Source organism: Helicoverpa armigera, chromosome 9 (assembly GCF_030705265.1).
Source record: "Helicoverpa armigera isolate CAAS_96S chromosome 9, ASM3070526v1, whole genome shotgun sequence".
NCBI lineage: Eukaryota > Metazoa > Arthropoda > Insecta > Lepidoptera > Noctuidae > Helicoverpa > Helicoverpa armigera.
Window position 1 is genome coordinate 5,509,336 of NC_087128.1, and position 16,104 is coordinate 5,525,439.

Genomic DNA, 16,104 nt, shown 5'->3' on the forward strand with positions numbered 1-16,104 from the left:
CTAGATAGGGCGAGGTTCAAGACACTTTGACATGACAGAACAAGGTTAACCAGGAGTAGCTAGTGTCGGAGCTAGGGGCGAGAGCGAGTTGGCTGATATGACCGTGTATGAGGTGGGCATCGCAATCATCGAGAGAAGAAATCATCAACTTTTTTTCAAGTAATTTTTTCCAGACAATAGGGTTTGCCTCTTTGTTCTTTCAACATAATCGAAAGCAAAGGAACCTCGCTGATATGATGTGACCCGTGTCTAGTTAAATCCAAGCGAGGCCACTGAGTGCAACTTGGTTTCCCAATTCATCAATTTTAGTCAATTAGGTAGTCAATATTCTGAAGCCGAATGCGGTAATCAGAATTAAGTAGGTAAGTACACTACAAATAGGTGAGTACTCTTTCAGGTACACAGCTTATTTCAACGCCTGTAGGTAGATTATTAAGTGTGAAGCTCGATTAAAATTCGGAGCGCACTTTCGCACCCTATAAGTTATTCTCCGGTAATGGATATTCAATGTCGCATCTCAATTTTCTAGGTGTGTTTCGTTCAGGTCAAAACGATTTGTGCAATATTAATGAGTTTAAACTTAATGCGATGTGAAGTCGTCTAAAATCTACGTATTTACCTACTTATTCTTATTGTCTTAAATATGAGTTTTATAATATAGGACTAGCGACCCGCCCCGGCTTCGCACGGGATAACAGTATTTCCCCAGTATTTAATGGATGTTTTTTAAAGATTTTCAAGCCCTAGCTAGATTTGACATTCTTCTGTTTTTCTCTTCGCCCTATGCTCCTGATCCTAGGAAGTAGTTACACCTATTTAGGTACATACTTAGGTATGCATATGTAAGTATATAAACTCACGGAACAGAATTTATTCCGTGAACCGAAGAAAAGGTGGCGGGGCGGAATAGAGCGCAATCAAGACTATTTGAGATTTTAAAATAAGGGTGCAAGGTTAGAACAAGGGTGCGAACTGAGTAAAACACACAAAAAATAATATACATAGACACGAAATACGAACACTGGAACAATACTTACCCGATTGGCATCTTATCACTAACTGCCTACATTTTATGCACTTGACCCCACTTGACTGTCGAATTGACATTGCAAATTAAGCTGTGTCGCAGTTTTTAGATAATATGGGGAGCGCGGTGGAGCATTCACGAATAACTGCAATGAAGGAATTAATTTCTTGTTCGTTTGTCACAGATGTAGGTCACAGGGTAAATCTCATAGACATTCTTGCAGACCTCTGAGATTCTTGCAGCTATAACAAAAAATTGTGAAATTAAAATAAAATTAAGAGCCTATTGTATATTCTCTTAAAATGGTAAAATAAATTGAAAACGTCATACCTACAATTATCGACCAATTATTAATTACCTCAAAATCTCTGTAAAAAAATCCTATTTGCCAACCCATTCGCTACTACATGAGTACAGCCACAGTCCACAAACCATGGCTTACAATGGAGCAAAAACTACGAACATTGTATATAGGTACCCAGTTCCTGCGCACTTTGCATTACCTAGCCATACTTAAATTAGTTCCGCGCGGTCATCAAACTATTGGATAGCACTGCGACTCTATTCGAATCGAATCGATTTGCATTAAAATAGGTTCACTAACTAACGAACCTTATGAAGGAAATAGGTACAACACTAGCGTTTATCTGCTTATCATAAACAAGAGCACATCAACTACGTGCAACTTACATTTTGCGTGCTTTAAAACATTAGATTCGAAAAAACGGCACTTCAATAGGTCAATTATATTCTTGCATGCAAAAATCACGGTCAGCGACCGACATAGGGGTTTTCACATCAATTCAAACAAACATGAACGGTTAAATTTATATTTCATTCTGTTACTCTGAACCTAAAACAATATTTTTACGATAAAATACCTTATTCGAGATTGAACTGTTGGTTGTGTAAGAAATTAAAGCAAGTAGCTGTCTGGGTCAAGAGTTCAAAGCTCTCATTCATAAGACTGTATATAATACTCACTGGTTACATGATATTTTAATTTACAATCGATAAGTACCTATACTACTTTATACTACTCAATTTCAGAATGTATTTTTAATTACAAAATAAATACTTGCTACATATCGGAATTTAATGTTGAAGACATTTAAGATTGAGCCTAAAACCAATCTTAATTGTTGTTCTTTAGAAAATAAAAAACAAACATAATTTATAGTGATAACTTTTACTTTTACATACTTTTTTATATTTGTACATCTGTCACAAATGCCAAAAATACAGATCTGGGGTTTATATTTTGTAAGAGAAGGTTTAAACATTAATAATATATAGTAATAGCAACTAGCATAGTGTGATATTTGTTTCAAGTTTACAACTATTTACATAGTGTCTATGACATGCACTGTTCAACAACATACGATAACAACAATATTATATAGAGCCAAAAATATTCTACCACATAATCTAAGTAATTATACTTAGTGTTACAACATATACAGATAGTAAAGTACATCAATTAATAGTATTTATTGCGTAAGTTTATATTGTGATCTGGCATCTAATAGTATCAATAACATTTACCCTATAACAATAATGATATTTGAATTAAACTTACTACAGAATGAATACGAGAGCTGTTGATATAATATGCCTACATAATTAAGTAATTTTAAGTATTGTGCAACACACGTGAGTGCCATCCTACAACAGACACCAAATCACAATAGCATAGTAATAAAGTGAGCTTAGAACTGCACCCAGTTCTGTTGATTAGCTGGCGTCACGGGCTGTTGTTGACTTGGAGCACTGGAAACAATAAAACAATCACATTTACCAACCACGTCTGCATTCATGAGAAATACACACAATTGATAATGTCTGCTTGTCAAATAGACATACAATGAACAAAATATCAAACTGTTTTTATTATTTTAGTGAGGGTAGTATAAAATATTACATCACCATGTCCAGCTTCTAGAGATGGATAATATGTTTCAAGGATACTTTACCTGGCAGAATTGAAGTCACCCCATTCAGAATTAGCAGCAGGAGGAGCAACAGCGGCAGATGGTGAAGGAGCATGTTGTGGTGATGGTGGGGGTGGCAGCCGGGAGCCACCTGGTGGGGGCAGTAACAGGCCTCCGCCTCCTGCGCCGACACCGCGGCGGGGCTTACTGCCTTCACTGCCATCCTTCTTCTGCAAAAAAGAAACAATTCAATAACTAACCTCAATAGAATATATCCTTCAAACAGTTTTTCTATCTAACTAGATGAGTCACTACAATTACATTAACAAGTGTGAGTCAGTTGCCCTTTATTGTTCTAATATGATTACTACACATACATGTGTAAACACAATACTCACAGTAATTTTCATGTTGATTTTTATTGTTTCTCCTTCCTTAAAGCCCAAATCTAGATTCTGCTGAGGGGCTTGCTCTCCTTCCTGTTCTTTTCTTAGCCATTTGAAATGGTCTTGCAAAGCGACATTTAGGTCAAACGAATCCGATCGATCACCAAATCCAAGACCAATGTAAGCAGTTCTACCTGAAATTACATTTTTATTTTAAGTTTTACCTTGCTTCTGTCTACAAATTGTTAGTAAAATATTGTAAATTTATAAATGATCTTGCCATTATCATCCTGAATCCTCACGACGAAGTATCGTGAGCTATCAGTAACGGACTCGAGAGCTACCCCCGGATATTTGTCAATGGGGCATTTTGCAAACAGCTCTCCAGAAGTCTTGTCTTCCAGTTTCATAATCAGTTCTTCTGCTTTGGCGACAAGTCGCATACGCCCCGTCCATTGTGGCTCTTGCAAGTTCCAATCAGCTGCCCTAAAAACACCCACCGTTTTATCGTTTTCCTACAAAACAATTACCCGCTAAATAAAAAAAAATACACATACCTATAGCCTCTGTTTGAAGTTTTAGGGGGTATTTTAAACACAAACACTTCATTCTTAACCAGAATAACACTTTCATAAGATTCCATTTTACAATGCAATTCAATTTCTCATGAAAACAATATAAAATTTTGGGATAAGTATTTTGATAGCAGATATTGACATTAATGACGTGACGTGACGTGCACAAGAAATTTTAAGTGCAGAGGCAATGCTACTCATACAGCTTGTTAATATTAAAAGTTTTTTTTAATTATTGCTTTTTTTGCGAAATACGTGACGTGTCAAGATCAATGTAAAAAATGATAAATTGTTTTAATGCAAATATAACTCTTAACCGTCAAATCCGTAGCGGACCCCAATCGGGGTCTGAACATCAATGTCACCGTAAGCTCGGTTTAGACCCCAATTGGGGTCTGCGAATCAGTCATACACTTTCCTAATTATTTACGCTCATATTTATTTTCTTTCCAATCAAACCACATTTGTGAGTACTAAATAAAATAACTAAATAAATTTAAATTATTTTTACGCATTCAAACCTTTCATATTTAGCATCCCGTTAAAAATATACCTTTTTAAAATCCAATCGTAATTACCGGGAATTCTGATCGAACTCGCCATGTTTGTTTACATTAGTTGTTTTTTTTAAATTTGAAGACGCATAGACAAGATGGCGACGGTGATAGAAGTTTTGCATCGAATGATCCGATTCGTTAAAATAAAGAATCGATTTAATAATTTTATATTATAATATTACTAAATTGCACTTTTGTATAGGTACTTACCATAATCTGAAAATAAATTAGGAAAAGTAAAATGACTTAATTTATTTTGAAAAAAATGCTAGAAAATCAGTGGTAGAAAATACGTTGTAGCCGGAATAAAAAAAAATCTTCGGTTTTTAGGGTTTCTGAAGACGGCAAATGAAGACTTATTTATTTCTTCGGGTGTTTTATGTGCAGGATTCCTGTAGACCTGCCAAACTTAATGGCGATTCGTTACTTCCAACTTTTAACTGAGCGGCAAAGCTATTTGACGAGAGCCGTAGTTAGGTGTAGTTATCGCAAAATTTTATGACGATTTCATTGTTTGAAAGGGCAAATAGTTCACTGTTCATCGAAAGCTGGTCCAAGATGGAAAGATGGCCGCCGCCGACTTATTTTAACCGACTTCCCAAAAGCGGAGGTTCTCAATTCGACCGTTTTTTGTATGTTTGTTACGCGATTACTCAGCCATTTATTTATCGATTTTAATGATTCTTTTTTTGTTTGATAGCGTATACTTCCGAGGTGGTCCCGTTATCATCAGGTCAGGATCTGATGATGGAACCTTGAGAAATCGAGGGCGACTTTCGAAAGTTGCAGAAATACATAGGTTGAAATCTTATCACTCAGGTGTTTGCCTGGTAGCACTATTCAACAGTGAAGGTTTTGAGCTGACCTGATGATGGAGACCAGTGAAGGTCGAGGGAACTCGACAACTGAATATTTAAACTTTCTCGTGTTTGTGCTTATATTATTCGTATTTACGAGGCCTCTGCAACAGTGAAGGAGATGGAGACGGGAGAAGTTCGGTTGTCGAGATCCCTCGACCTTCTCTGGTCTCCATCATCAGGTCAGCTCCAAACCTTTACTGTTTCATAGTGTTATCAGACATACATCTGAGTGTCAAGTTATAACCTTATCTATGCTTACAATTTTCGAGAGTTGCCCTCGATTTCTCAAGGTTTCCATCATCAGATCCTGGACCTAATAACAAATATGGGGAATATACCCTTTCGACCAAAAACAAACATCCAAATTGAGAACCACCTCCTTTTTGGGATTCGGTTAAAAATATTTGGTGACTTTAAAATCAATCAATTATTATTATTGTTTCTCATCATCAAATAAGTACATTACTTTGGTAGTTACAAATTGCATTATATTTCAGAACACCAGGCTTACCCTCATCATCATCATCATCATCATCAGCCTATCGCAGTCCACTGCTGGACATAGGCCTCTCCAAGTGCACGCCACTGAGATCGATTGAAGTAGGCTAAATACCTCTATGAGCAGGGGCTCGATTCTCCTAATTTTACTTAAGCGCCATTCGATTGACGTTCGACTCGATTCGACTGAGATCCAATCCCGACTCGATTACGATTGAAGCGTATGTGGCATTCCGCTATTTTTTCTTTGAAATAAACGTTTTTATCCTGTTCTGTCATTCAATAATGAATCATTTTGTCTGCAAATGATTTACGATTGCAAAATAATTGTACAGCAAACTACCGTATAGACCAAAATCATCAAAATAGCAGACCAATCGCACACCAATCAAATACGATTGGTCTTTTATTAGTAGCAGAATGCCCGATATGGTTAAAACTGCTATTACGATCATATTGCGATTCGATTTCTATTCGATTTTGACATTATTAACTTAGGAGAATCGGGGCCCTGGCTTACCCTCCGCCGAAACAAAAATCTTAGAATTGTTCAGAAATAATATAAGAATAAATTAAAATTCCGTAATAGGTAATAAAAATTCAATTAAAGTTAAAAATTATTACGAATGACGCAACACCAAAATAAATAATACATATAAAAATTTAATGCTAAAAACTTTCATAAAACTTAAATATCTTTTTTCTTAACAACAAAAACAAATTGAACCTATAATTCAAAATTAATAAATAAAATTGAAATAAGTTGCTATAAAAAAAAATATATAAAATTGGTATTCGATTATTTATAATAAATATCCGATTTAGGTATCGAATGCACACCGATGATTGAAAAAAAAAATAAAACTCTATTCCAAACTCTACTTGTCTGTGACTTTGATCTTGTAAATATTGTTCATTTTTATTGTGTATTTTATGTGCTGATTTTTTAGTTATTGAACATAAATAAGTGCACGAAATGTATTGCAATGGATTGAAAATGTTATAAATATGACGTTTGTGTTGTGTTTGAGAAAGTGATGCGATTATTTATTGGTAAGTTTTCACCAAATTTGAAATGCCTAACTTTTCGATAGACTTAAAAACACCGTAATTATTATATTTTTCTGAATTAACTGACCCCATTTGACCTTTGCACGTTGTTGTCAAATAAGTGAGCTCTAAAGTTATAGGTAAAATACTTCTAATCAGGCATTACGGACTTAGAATTCATGTGTTGAAAGTTAGTACAAATTTTTGACTTCCATGTCGCGATTCAAAATATCCCGCCGAATCAACGGTATAGTCATATGTCAAAATCTTGTCGAGCAGAGGGGTTAAAGGAAATAAATATGAATTTCTGAACTAAAAACGATACGCTGGCAAGTGACAGCTGTCCTGTCTTGCCAAAATTATGTCACTATGAAGAAATGTCAAATTATCCATCCAACTCTCCCATTATCTGATGAAGAATTGTTAATTACTATCCAGAGTTTATTTATTTGTGAAGTTCTGTGACGATTTGATATATTAAAGTCGAATAAGGTAAATTGTACTGTATTCTATATTAATTTTAAGTATATGCTGTCGCAAAGTAGCGGCCGTTTCTCAAAAAAAGTTGTGTTAATTTACACACCTATCAATAAATTTACTAATCAAGTTGTGATATTTGCAACTTTTCCACTAATGGCAGTCTTTTATTTTAGCGCTCAAGGAAAAGAACACAATGGCCTACAATGTAAGTACCCAGATTTACAAAAAGTAACAATTATAACATTCAAAACTTAAATTCTTTATTAACTTCAACTATGTGTTTATTTACAAGGAGATAAAAACTTTTGATGAAATTCTTTAACATTTAGCAGACTATTTGATTAGATAGGTCTCCCTTGTGGTGACTTTACTACAATGAGTCTTATAATTTTCTGTGCAACTGATTTGGTAATCATAAATTACATGGTCCAACTGCTTCTTCTGAACTCCTCAACCCAGTTGTCTGGATGGAATACTCCTTGGTCAGCCGCTCTGGACAGGACTAGTATAGAGCCACTAAGCAATATAGAAGAAGATTTTTAGAAATTAACTAAATGCATTTAAATGATCGAATGTTTTTGCAACATTGTAACGGGTTAACAATTAATGTTTCAATTTTTCAATTTATGAATAACTATCCATTTTCCCGCTACTGCCCATTGGGATAAAATATATCGGATGTTACTAAGAAAAGTGTAAGTGTTATTTTTTAGTAATTGTCCCTCAGCTGGGCAAAGGCCTTCTCTCACACAGAGAAGGATTAGTCCAATTTTTAACATTGGTGATTTAATTTTCTATGTAGAGTAGCACTGACCAGTGTGGCCTTCTCTGGAAAATTCCCAGTTCTTATGGTATTTATTGTTAGAGCGGGGAGAGCATAACAACATGATAAGAAATAATGAGGGAAGCAAAGTAAGAACTTTCAAAATTTTTACTAACTCTATAACATCATTCACTTGAACAGAAACAACGTAGCAAGTGTCGTGTTGACGCATTGATTAAAATAAATAGTGTGTTGGAATATTTCATAGAAAAAAAAATGGGAAATTTTGGGGAATTGACAACAAAGATGCGGAAACCGAGAAAAAAAAATTGGCATGTCGCGTCGCTGCAGCTGCTGTAGTAACTATTTAGTAATCTGTGCTACTATTCTAAAGCCATAAAAACGCCAAACACGATCTATTTTTTTGCCTGTGCGGACGGACTCTTAGGCCCACACTAGACGCTCAATTAAATTGCGTAACGATATCGAATATTTAGAAATAAGTAATAATAGTGGTACGTACATTTATAACAATTTTTCACAATATTATTGTATATGACTATGGGCCGGCTTAGGCTAAAGGAATAAGGTGCTCCCTATACGATCGATATAATTACACAATATTTATTTACGATTATTTTTAATATTACGACTAAAAAATGCAATAAATTTCTATCGCGAAACATCATTTTTATCGGCAACTTAATTCTATTTTTAACTTTAAATGAAATAAGCAATCATTAAAAGTATTTCAATTTTGTTTATTCGATTCCGAAAATAAAATATAATCGACTAGTAGAAAAACCGGTAACGGATAGTCGATTCTCATCGCGCGTTACGAACATCACATCACTACAAACAATGAAGAAAATAAAATGGCCGTCGAGTGGGTCGCCGTAAATATGTTGAGTTGTTTTTCAAATCGTTCGTTTATAACACAATTACAATGCAAATATTGTCAGAAATGAATGTTGAAAAAGTGTATTTAAGTAAAGACTTTGTGTGTGTTTCATTGGTGTTCTGAATTATGTAAGAACAAAGAGTTCTCGTCGTTTGTTGTATCAATCGGGCAGCTAGACAAATGCATGAAAATGGGACTCTCTCATTTGTTGTTGTTTATAACGATAATCCGTCTGATATGTTTTTCTACAAAAGCAGAAAACATTGAGTGTCCACACAAATGTGATTGCCTGGAGCAGTACGTCGATTGTTCAAAGAAGAATTTCGTGTCTGTGCCAAAAATTCCTAAGTGGGTGGAACGATTGGATCTCAGCTATAATAGGTTGAATGAAAACGTAACGGAGGCTTTTGATAAACTGCTGCATTTACAAGAATTGAAGCTGGATAAAAACTCGTTTCATTTCATTCCAAGCCTGCTACATCATGATCAAATACAGGAACTGAGTTTAAATAGGAATAATATTGGATCGATAGACACGGGTACTTTTCCTGCCAATAGTTCGATCAGAATTCTGAATGTAAACAGTAACCATATAAAATTCATAGAAGAAGGAGCCCTGACCAATCTGACTAATTTAGAAGTTTTGAAGCTGAATAGGAATGAAATCAAATCACTTCCTAATCATTTGTTTATGAATCAAACAAATCTTAGAACTTTAGAACTGAACCATAACAAGTTACATGTGATCAGCCCACTGCTGTTTCAAGGACTGTCTAACCTGACAACACTGAAACTCAGGTTTAATAATATTGACAATATAATGGATGGTGCCTTTTTTGGATTCAAGTCAATGAATTTGTTGCAACTGGACCATAATAGAATAAGGAATATTTCTAAAGGTTGGATGTATGGATTAGAGTCATTGATTACATTATCCTTGTCAAATAATTTGATATCAGAAATTGATTCTGGAAGCTGGGAATTATGTACAAACCTAGAGGTTTTGGATTTGTCACACAATCACTTGTTAGAAGTTGAAGGACGATCATTTCAACATTTAATAAATCTTCGGACTCTCAACCTGGGATATAATAAAATTAGTTCAATTTCTCAAGATGCATTTGGCTACATTTCTCAGCTTCAAACACTACAGTTAAATAACAACAAAATCTCATGGACTGTGGAAGATATGTCTGGACCATTTTCAAAATTGCAAAATTTGATATCTTTTAGCCTGGCTGCTAACCATATAAAATCAATTAATTCAAGAGCTTTTGATGGATTGTCCAATCTTGCTGAGTTAGATCTAAAAGGAAATAACATAACTTCTATCCAACAGCATGCATTTGATTCTATGTCAAAACTAAAGAAACTGCATTTGAACTCATCATCACTTCTGTGTGACTGCAATTTACTATGGATAGTTAAATGGATCAAAGAGAAAGCTGAACAAAAATATGTGACAGCTAACTGTGCATATCCATCTGAAGTCCGAGGAGTATCAGTGACTAAGTTGAAGGAAGACAACTGTGGAGACTCTCCCAAGCCAAAAGTTGTGGAACACCCTAAAACCCATCTTGCCATAAAAGGACGCTCAGCTAATTTAGTGTGCTCTGCCACATCTATTCCTTTTAATAACATGACCTTTTTGTGGAGAAAGAATAATGGAAATGTTAGTAACCCTACAGTATATGAAAATATCACTATTGGACATAATGGCCAACCAAGAGCTACATCGGTTTTGGTAATTCCTAACGTAACTCATGCAGATTCTGGCAAATATCAGTGTGTTGTCAGTAATAACTTTGGAACGACTTACTCTACTAAAGCTAAGGTCAACATTGTCACCTTCCCTCGGTTCACTAAAACCCCCACTAATGTTACAGTGAAGACGGGTGAGACAGTCACACTCAATTGTGCGGCTACAGGTGATCCTCCTCCAGAGATCTCTTGGAAAAAAGATGGAGGAAATGATTTTCCTGCTGCAAGAGAAAGGAGGATGAATGTTATGCCAACTGACCACTTGTTTTTTATAGTGAATGCTAAAACCACAGATATGGGAATATACAGCTGTGCAGCTAAAAATCCAGCAGGGACTATTATTGCTAATGCTACACTTACAGTATTGCAAGAACCATCATTTGTGAGAGTAATGGAAAACAAGGAGGTGACTAGTGGTGATTCTGTAGTTTTACAATGTATGATATCAGGGTCACCAAAGCCTGTTATAAAGTGGCTTAAAGATGGAGCCCCTATCACTCCTACAGAACGACATTTCTTGACTGGTGATGATCAGCTGTTGATAATAATTGGATCAGAGTCTAGTGACGCAGGACGTTATGAATGTGAGATTACTAATGAGTTGGGTACTAAAAAGGACATGACTGAGCTAAGAGTGTTGCCTCCAGTAGCTATTATGGTGAATGAAGAGAATATGGCAGGCATTATAATTATTACCGTTGTGTGTTGTGCTGTAGGGACTTCTATTATTTGGGTGGTGATCATTTATCACACTCGCAGACGCATGGCCAGTGCTGTGCACACATTTCCCGCCGAAAGTATAAAAATGACACATGTAGTGCATAGTGATAGTGATTCCCCACAAATGTTTTCAGACAATATATCAGAGCACTCATCTTGTAAAGATAGTGGGACTGGTGATTCAGCTAAACAAACAAGTTTTGATGGAGTGCCTACTGATAGAAGTGAACCTGTGCATTTTGAGACTGTATGCCAGAGCTATCCTACTGTGCCCGAGGCACATAAACTTCTTCCATCGTCTTTTAAGCCCTCAATACAAGTGTGTGTAAATACATCTGTTACACCAGCTACATATAGTTTTTCTAGTCACAGTGGTAATGTTTAAGTTTGTAAAATATATTTCTATAGTTTAGTTTATAGTAAGTAATAGGTACAATATACCTATGATTCCTGCAGTTTCACTAATTACATTTTACTTTACTATAGCACATTATTATTTTAAAAATAATAATTTTGATCTCTAAATTGAAAAATACTTCACATGTATTTTATTTCATTCAATGTAACAAACCTATGTAAACATGTTAAAAACGATAATGCCTTATAAAATAAAATATGCTTAAATGTCTGTATATCTATACGTGTAATGTATAATAATATACATAATTTAATACCAAACAGATGTTAGTTCAAATCAGGTTCTCCTGGTATTTAGAATCAGAACCTCATGAGAATTCCTGATAATTATAACTAATTACATGAGCTTTACATAACTTTTATGTATGTAAGCATTATTTCCTATCTAATGTAAGTATTATTCTCCCAGTTATACAGATGTATACAATTAAGATGATTGACACATAATAGTGTAGTTAGTGAAATGGCAATAAAGTTAGGCGTCTTTGTAACTTGATTGCTTAGTACAAAATGTAACAAACTTGCCAGTATTGGTTTTGATGTAAAAGACTGAATGTCGTTTAAGTAATAAGTGTATGATTACTGTTATTTTGTAATATTAAATAGGCAATAAATATTTTTAAATTTGTTATTTTATAACAGTTTTCTAGATAGCTATGTCATGTGATTTACCTAGCAGCTTTTTCTATTAAATATTTTATAATAATTGAAATGAATTTGAGTATGTATTGTATATGTGACATTATAATTTTAGATTTTCAACTGCATTTTGAAGAAAACTTAAGTGCACTTAAACTAAATTATACAGACAGATACAGCATCTTTTGCACAGTTTTGAACTACATTGAATATAACTGCCGTGATTTGTGTGTGCTTATTATAGGCAACCTACCTTAAATGTATTACCATTGTAATCCACCTCTGCTGAATTGTATCTAGGAAGTAAAATATTAAAATGTTATTAATTTTAAAGGAAATTACAAACAAACATTTAGTAATGTTAAATTATATATATTGCAAGTAATGTAATTAGCTACTAAAATGTATAAGTTTATAGGTGTAGCATTATAAGAGGGAGTGAGATTATTGGATATTTGTAATGCCTGAAGCATCAAAATATTGTCAGCAGTTAACAGATGTTCTTAATGATAGCAGATATCAATTAATTTTATTGATCACACCTGCAAAATTAATTCATTGAACTTTTGAAATTATTATTAACAAATGAATAAATTAACATTATTAAGATCAAAGATCGATAGACAATGCTCATTTATAAAGACACATGTTCTTACGTACTTAAGAAGTGCAGCATTTTAATTACAATAACCACTTATGTATTACTGTTTATTATTCTGAAGGTAGGCATCAAGTGCATTCAATCAAACTATTGCGACATGCTGTTCTTAGAAGCAAGCTTGAAGTGGCATACTATAAACGATATTTTTAATAGATTTCATGGCCTACTTGGATTAAACTAGTTTTGTATTGCATAAATAAGATTGCTAAATGGTTAGGTGTTAATTTACGCACATCCTATTGTCTGCCTGTTTGGCCTTATGTTTATTTAAGATACTACTTCTTTATTCTATCTACTTAAAACTTGGCACTAAAACTTTTACTATTAAATTGCTGCATTTCTTGCTTAATATTGATAAGTGTAAAAACGTAAATAGTAATTAATGCAGTTTTTTATTGTTTATACTGTGTAAATAAGGTAACTATTTATATACTTTACAGAATAAAATAATCTAAGAAAATTATGCTTTTGCTTTTATGACCACCCTTGCGGCCTAGCCGATTTTTTTCTGAATTTTTCTGGGACCGACGTGAAACGTCGCTTAGTTTATAAATGTAAGAGGAATGTCTCTTTGCCAAATATCCGGATAGCTCGAGCATTATTACTATCCTTCGCCACGTCCCAAGGGAACTACTTCCATCACATGGATACAAGTAACGTAGGTCACTACCATCTCTAATTTCATCTTGATTGGTTCAGCAGTTCTATAATAAAAAGTAGGTAGGTCTGTACTGTTTTCACCAAACCCGATATTGTTGCGAAACTAAATTCGCACATAAAAGAGGGTGTGCCCATCCCCACCCCCACCACTGCATAGCGACTCGCTACTACTACATTTATGATAATATAAGTATTAAAATTATCACTGTAAGGTTCTTCCATATCCATATGATAGGAAGTACTAATCTTCCTAAGATTAGGTCGTGCAACCAAACAACTTCATGAAAGTACAAATAAACTCCCTTGTGGATCGATGAAGTGAGTTTCAGACTCACTGACAATGACAAGAACTCTCCCAAAGTTCCGTTTCCTTTCCGACAATCTTCCAACCCCAGCAGTCAATATTTTAACTACCCCGAACGTCCCTCCCTCCTGAGACCACCCTTTCTTATAACACCCATTCTATCTCCCCTCGGTCATTTTTTCATTGTTCCCTTTTATAAAGCCCGCAAAAGCAGAGTAGTCACAAATATTGCACTTGCGACTTGTTAAATTGGGGAGTTGTAAAAATAACTTTTCAATCAGACAATCCATCTAATTAGGGTAATATACAAAGCGATTCAAAGTTTTCATTTTGGTCAAACAGTAGGAAAAAATCATAATCGATTAGATAGGTATGCAACTCGTAATAAATTATGTTTTCACATAACAAAGCTGACATTTTAAATGAATTGAGATAATAGACTTAAGCACCTAAGTGTCTCGTCCTAGAAATATCACACTCAAGAAATCCATGTCTAATGATGATAAAATTGATTTTCAGCCCGGCTATGGTGCCCCGCAAGGATACGGCCAGCCACCAGCTGGCTACGGAGGCCCCCCTCCCGGTCAACTGGAAATAGGACATGGGCCGTACCCATCGATAGGACCTGGAGGTGGAGTCAGTCCTCAAGTGCAGCAGTGGTTTCGTGCAGTTGACAAAGACCAATCTGGATTTATTACAGCTGCGGAACTGAAATCAGCATTGGTAAATGCTCAGGGACAAACCTTTTCAGAAACCGCCTGCAATTTAATGATAGGTAAGTTACCGCTCCTACCTACTAATTAGCCAGTAGGTACTCATTCTCTCACGGCCAGATACTGGTCAGTGGGTCGTCTTAGGATACTCACTAATAAAAGTGAAGCTGTAACTGTCTCCAGGGTCTCATTTATTTATACAATACCTACTAAATAAAATTTCATCTGAATCGGTTTAGCGATTTTACCTTAGAAACGCAACAATGTCACAGTTAAATGGCCTATTACTATTTGTAATTAATTTGATAACCATCTGTTTACAGGAATGTTCGACAAAGATCGCTCAGGCCACATCAATGTTGAAGAGTTTGAAAAACTATACACCTACATTAACCAGTGGCTTGCGGTGTTCAAGACATATGACACGGATCAATCTGGACACATCGATGAAAAAGAACTTTCTGAAGGTACCTATGTATACTTTACATGATTTAGGAAAACAGGCACAATAGTTGATCAATAATTTTTACGGACGGATTCGACTCCTATGCACATTATAAAAACCTTTACACATTTGAAATGGGTATGGATTTTAGTGGTGGTCATTATAATAAATGTCTCAGCATTCCCATTAAAGTTATTATCTATTCCGGATCTGATTTAGCATAAAAATTTAAAATATGTGTGACCCACACCATGACTTTGAATTGCTGTTTTGTAATTTAAATAATTTATACGTTTCAGCATTGACGAAGATGGGTTTCCGGTTCACACCGGAATTTGTAAGCTTTTTAGTGAAGAGATGCGACTCAAACGAAGGCAAGGTTTCTGTGGATAGCTTCATTGTGCTATGTGTTCAGATCCAGCGTTTTACTGAAGCATTCCGAGCTCGCGACACACAGCAAAACGGAACCGTAACCATCGGATTTGAAGATTTCCTTACTGTTGCTCTTAGCTGCTCTGTTTGAAGAGAAAAGTAAAAGTATTGAGCTGCCGCAATAAGTTTGACTCTCACTAAGTATAGCAGTAATTATAATAATTTATTTTTTATTATTTTCATAAAATTCCATTTACACATAGAACATATCACTCGAAACTGCAATCAATCATTTACTTAGAATTATCTTATAACGATAATATAAGTAAAGTGGATGCGCACATTGCTAGTAAATGTTTATTTATTACATACTTGAAAAATGGT

General features: G+C 34.9%; 3 protein-coding genes across 3 annotated transcripts; 2 read left to right on the forward strand and 1 right to left on the reverse strand.

The window, feature by feature from the left end:
* Positions 1–2,197: 2,197 nt before the first annotated feature.
* LOC110375694 (NECAP-like protein CG9132) lies at positions 2,198–4,081 on the reverse strand. The gene is made up of 5 exons (XM_021333923.3): positions 3,902–4,081; positions 3,625–3,830; positions 3,357–3,538; positions 3,001–3,188; positions 2,198–2,797 (listed from the first exon to the last, which is right to left on the reverse strand). The coding sequence occupies exons 1-5, from the start codon at positions 3,985–3,987 to the stop codon at positions 2,737–2,739; spliced, it is 723 nt and encodes a 240-aa protein (XP_021189598.3). The 5' UTR covers positions 3,988–4,081; the 3' UTR covers positions 2,198–2,736.
* A 3,142-nt stretch (positions 4,082–7,223) lies between these two features.
* On the forward strand, positions 7,224–16,102 carry LOC110375717 (peflin). Its single transcript, XM_021333958.3, has 5 exons — positions 7,224–7,376; positions 7,538–7,569; positions 14,710–14,965; positions 15,227–15,370; positions 15,648–16,102. The coding sequence occupies exons 2-5, from the start codon at positions 7,558–7,560 to the stop codon at positions 15,869–15,871; spliced, it is 636 nt and encodes a 211-aa protein (XP_021189633.3). The 5' UTR covers positions 7,224–7,376; positions 7,538–7,557; the 3' UTR covers positions 15,872–16,102.
* On the forward strand, positions 8,970–13,131 carry LOC110375715 (leucine-rich repeats and immunoglobulin-like domains protein 3). Its single transcript, XM_021333955.3, has one exon. It carries the CDS (start codon positions 9,213–9,215, stop codon positions 11,892–11,894), a length of 2,682 nt encoding a protein of 893 aa, XP_021189630.3. The 5' UTR covers positions 8,970–9,212; the 3' UTR covers positions 11,895–13,131.
* Positions 16,103–16,104: the final 2 nt, after the last annotated feature.

Coding starts and splice junctions, on each gene's coding strand:
- LOC110375694 (XM_021333923.3), bottom strand. CDS start 3,987: ATGGAATCTTATGAAAGTGTTATTCTGGTTAAGAATGAAGTGTTTGTG. Junction 3,831..3,901: donor ACTTCAAACAGAGGCTATAG/GTATGTGTATTT, acceptor GGGTGTTTTTAG/GGCAGCTGATTGGAACTTGC. Junction 3,189..3,356: donor AAATCAACATGAAAATTACT/GTGAGTATTGTG, acceptor TCTTTTTTGCAG/AAGAAGGATGGCAGTGAAGG.
- LOC110375717 (XM_021333958.3), top strand. Junction 14,966..15,226: donor CGCCTGCAATTTAATGATAG/GTAAGTTACCGC, acceptor ATCTGTTTACAG/GAATGTTCGACAAAGATCGC. Junction 15,371..15,647: donor TGAAAAAGAACTTTCTGAAG/GTACCTATGTAT, acceptor TATACGTTTCAG/CATTGACGAAGATGGGTTTC.
- LOC110375715 (XM_021333955.3), top strand. CDS start 9,213: ATGAAAATGGGACTCTCTCATTTGTTGTTGTTTATAACGATAATCCGT.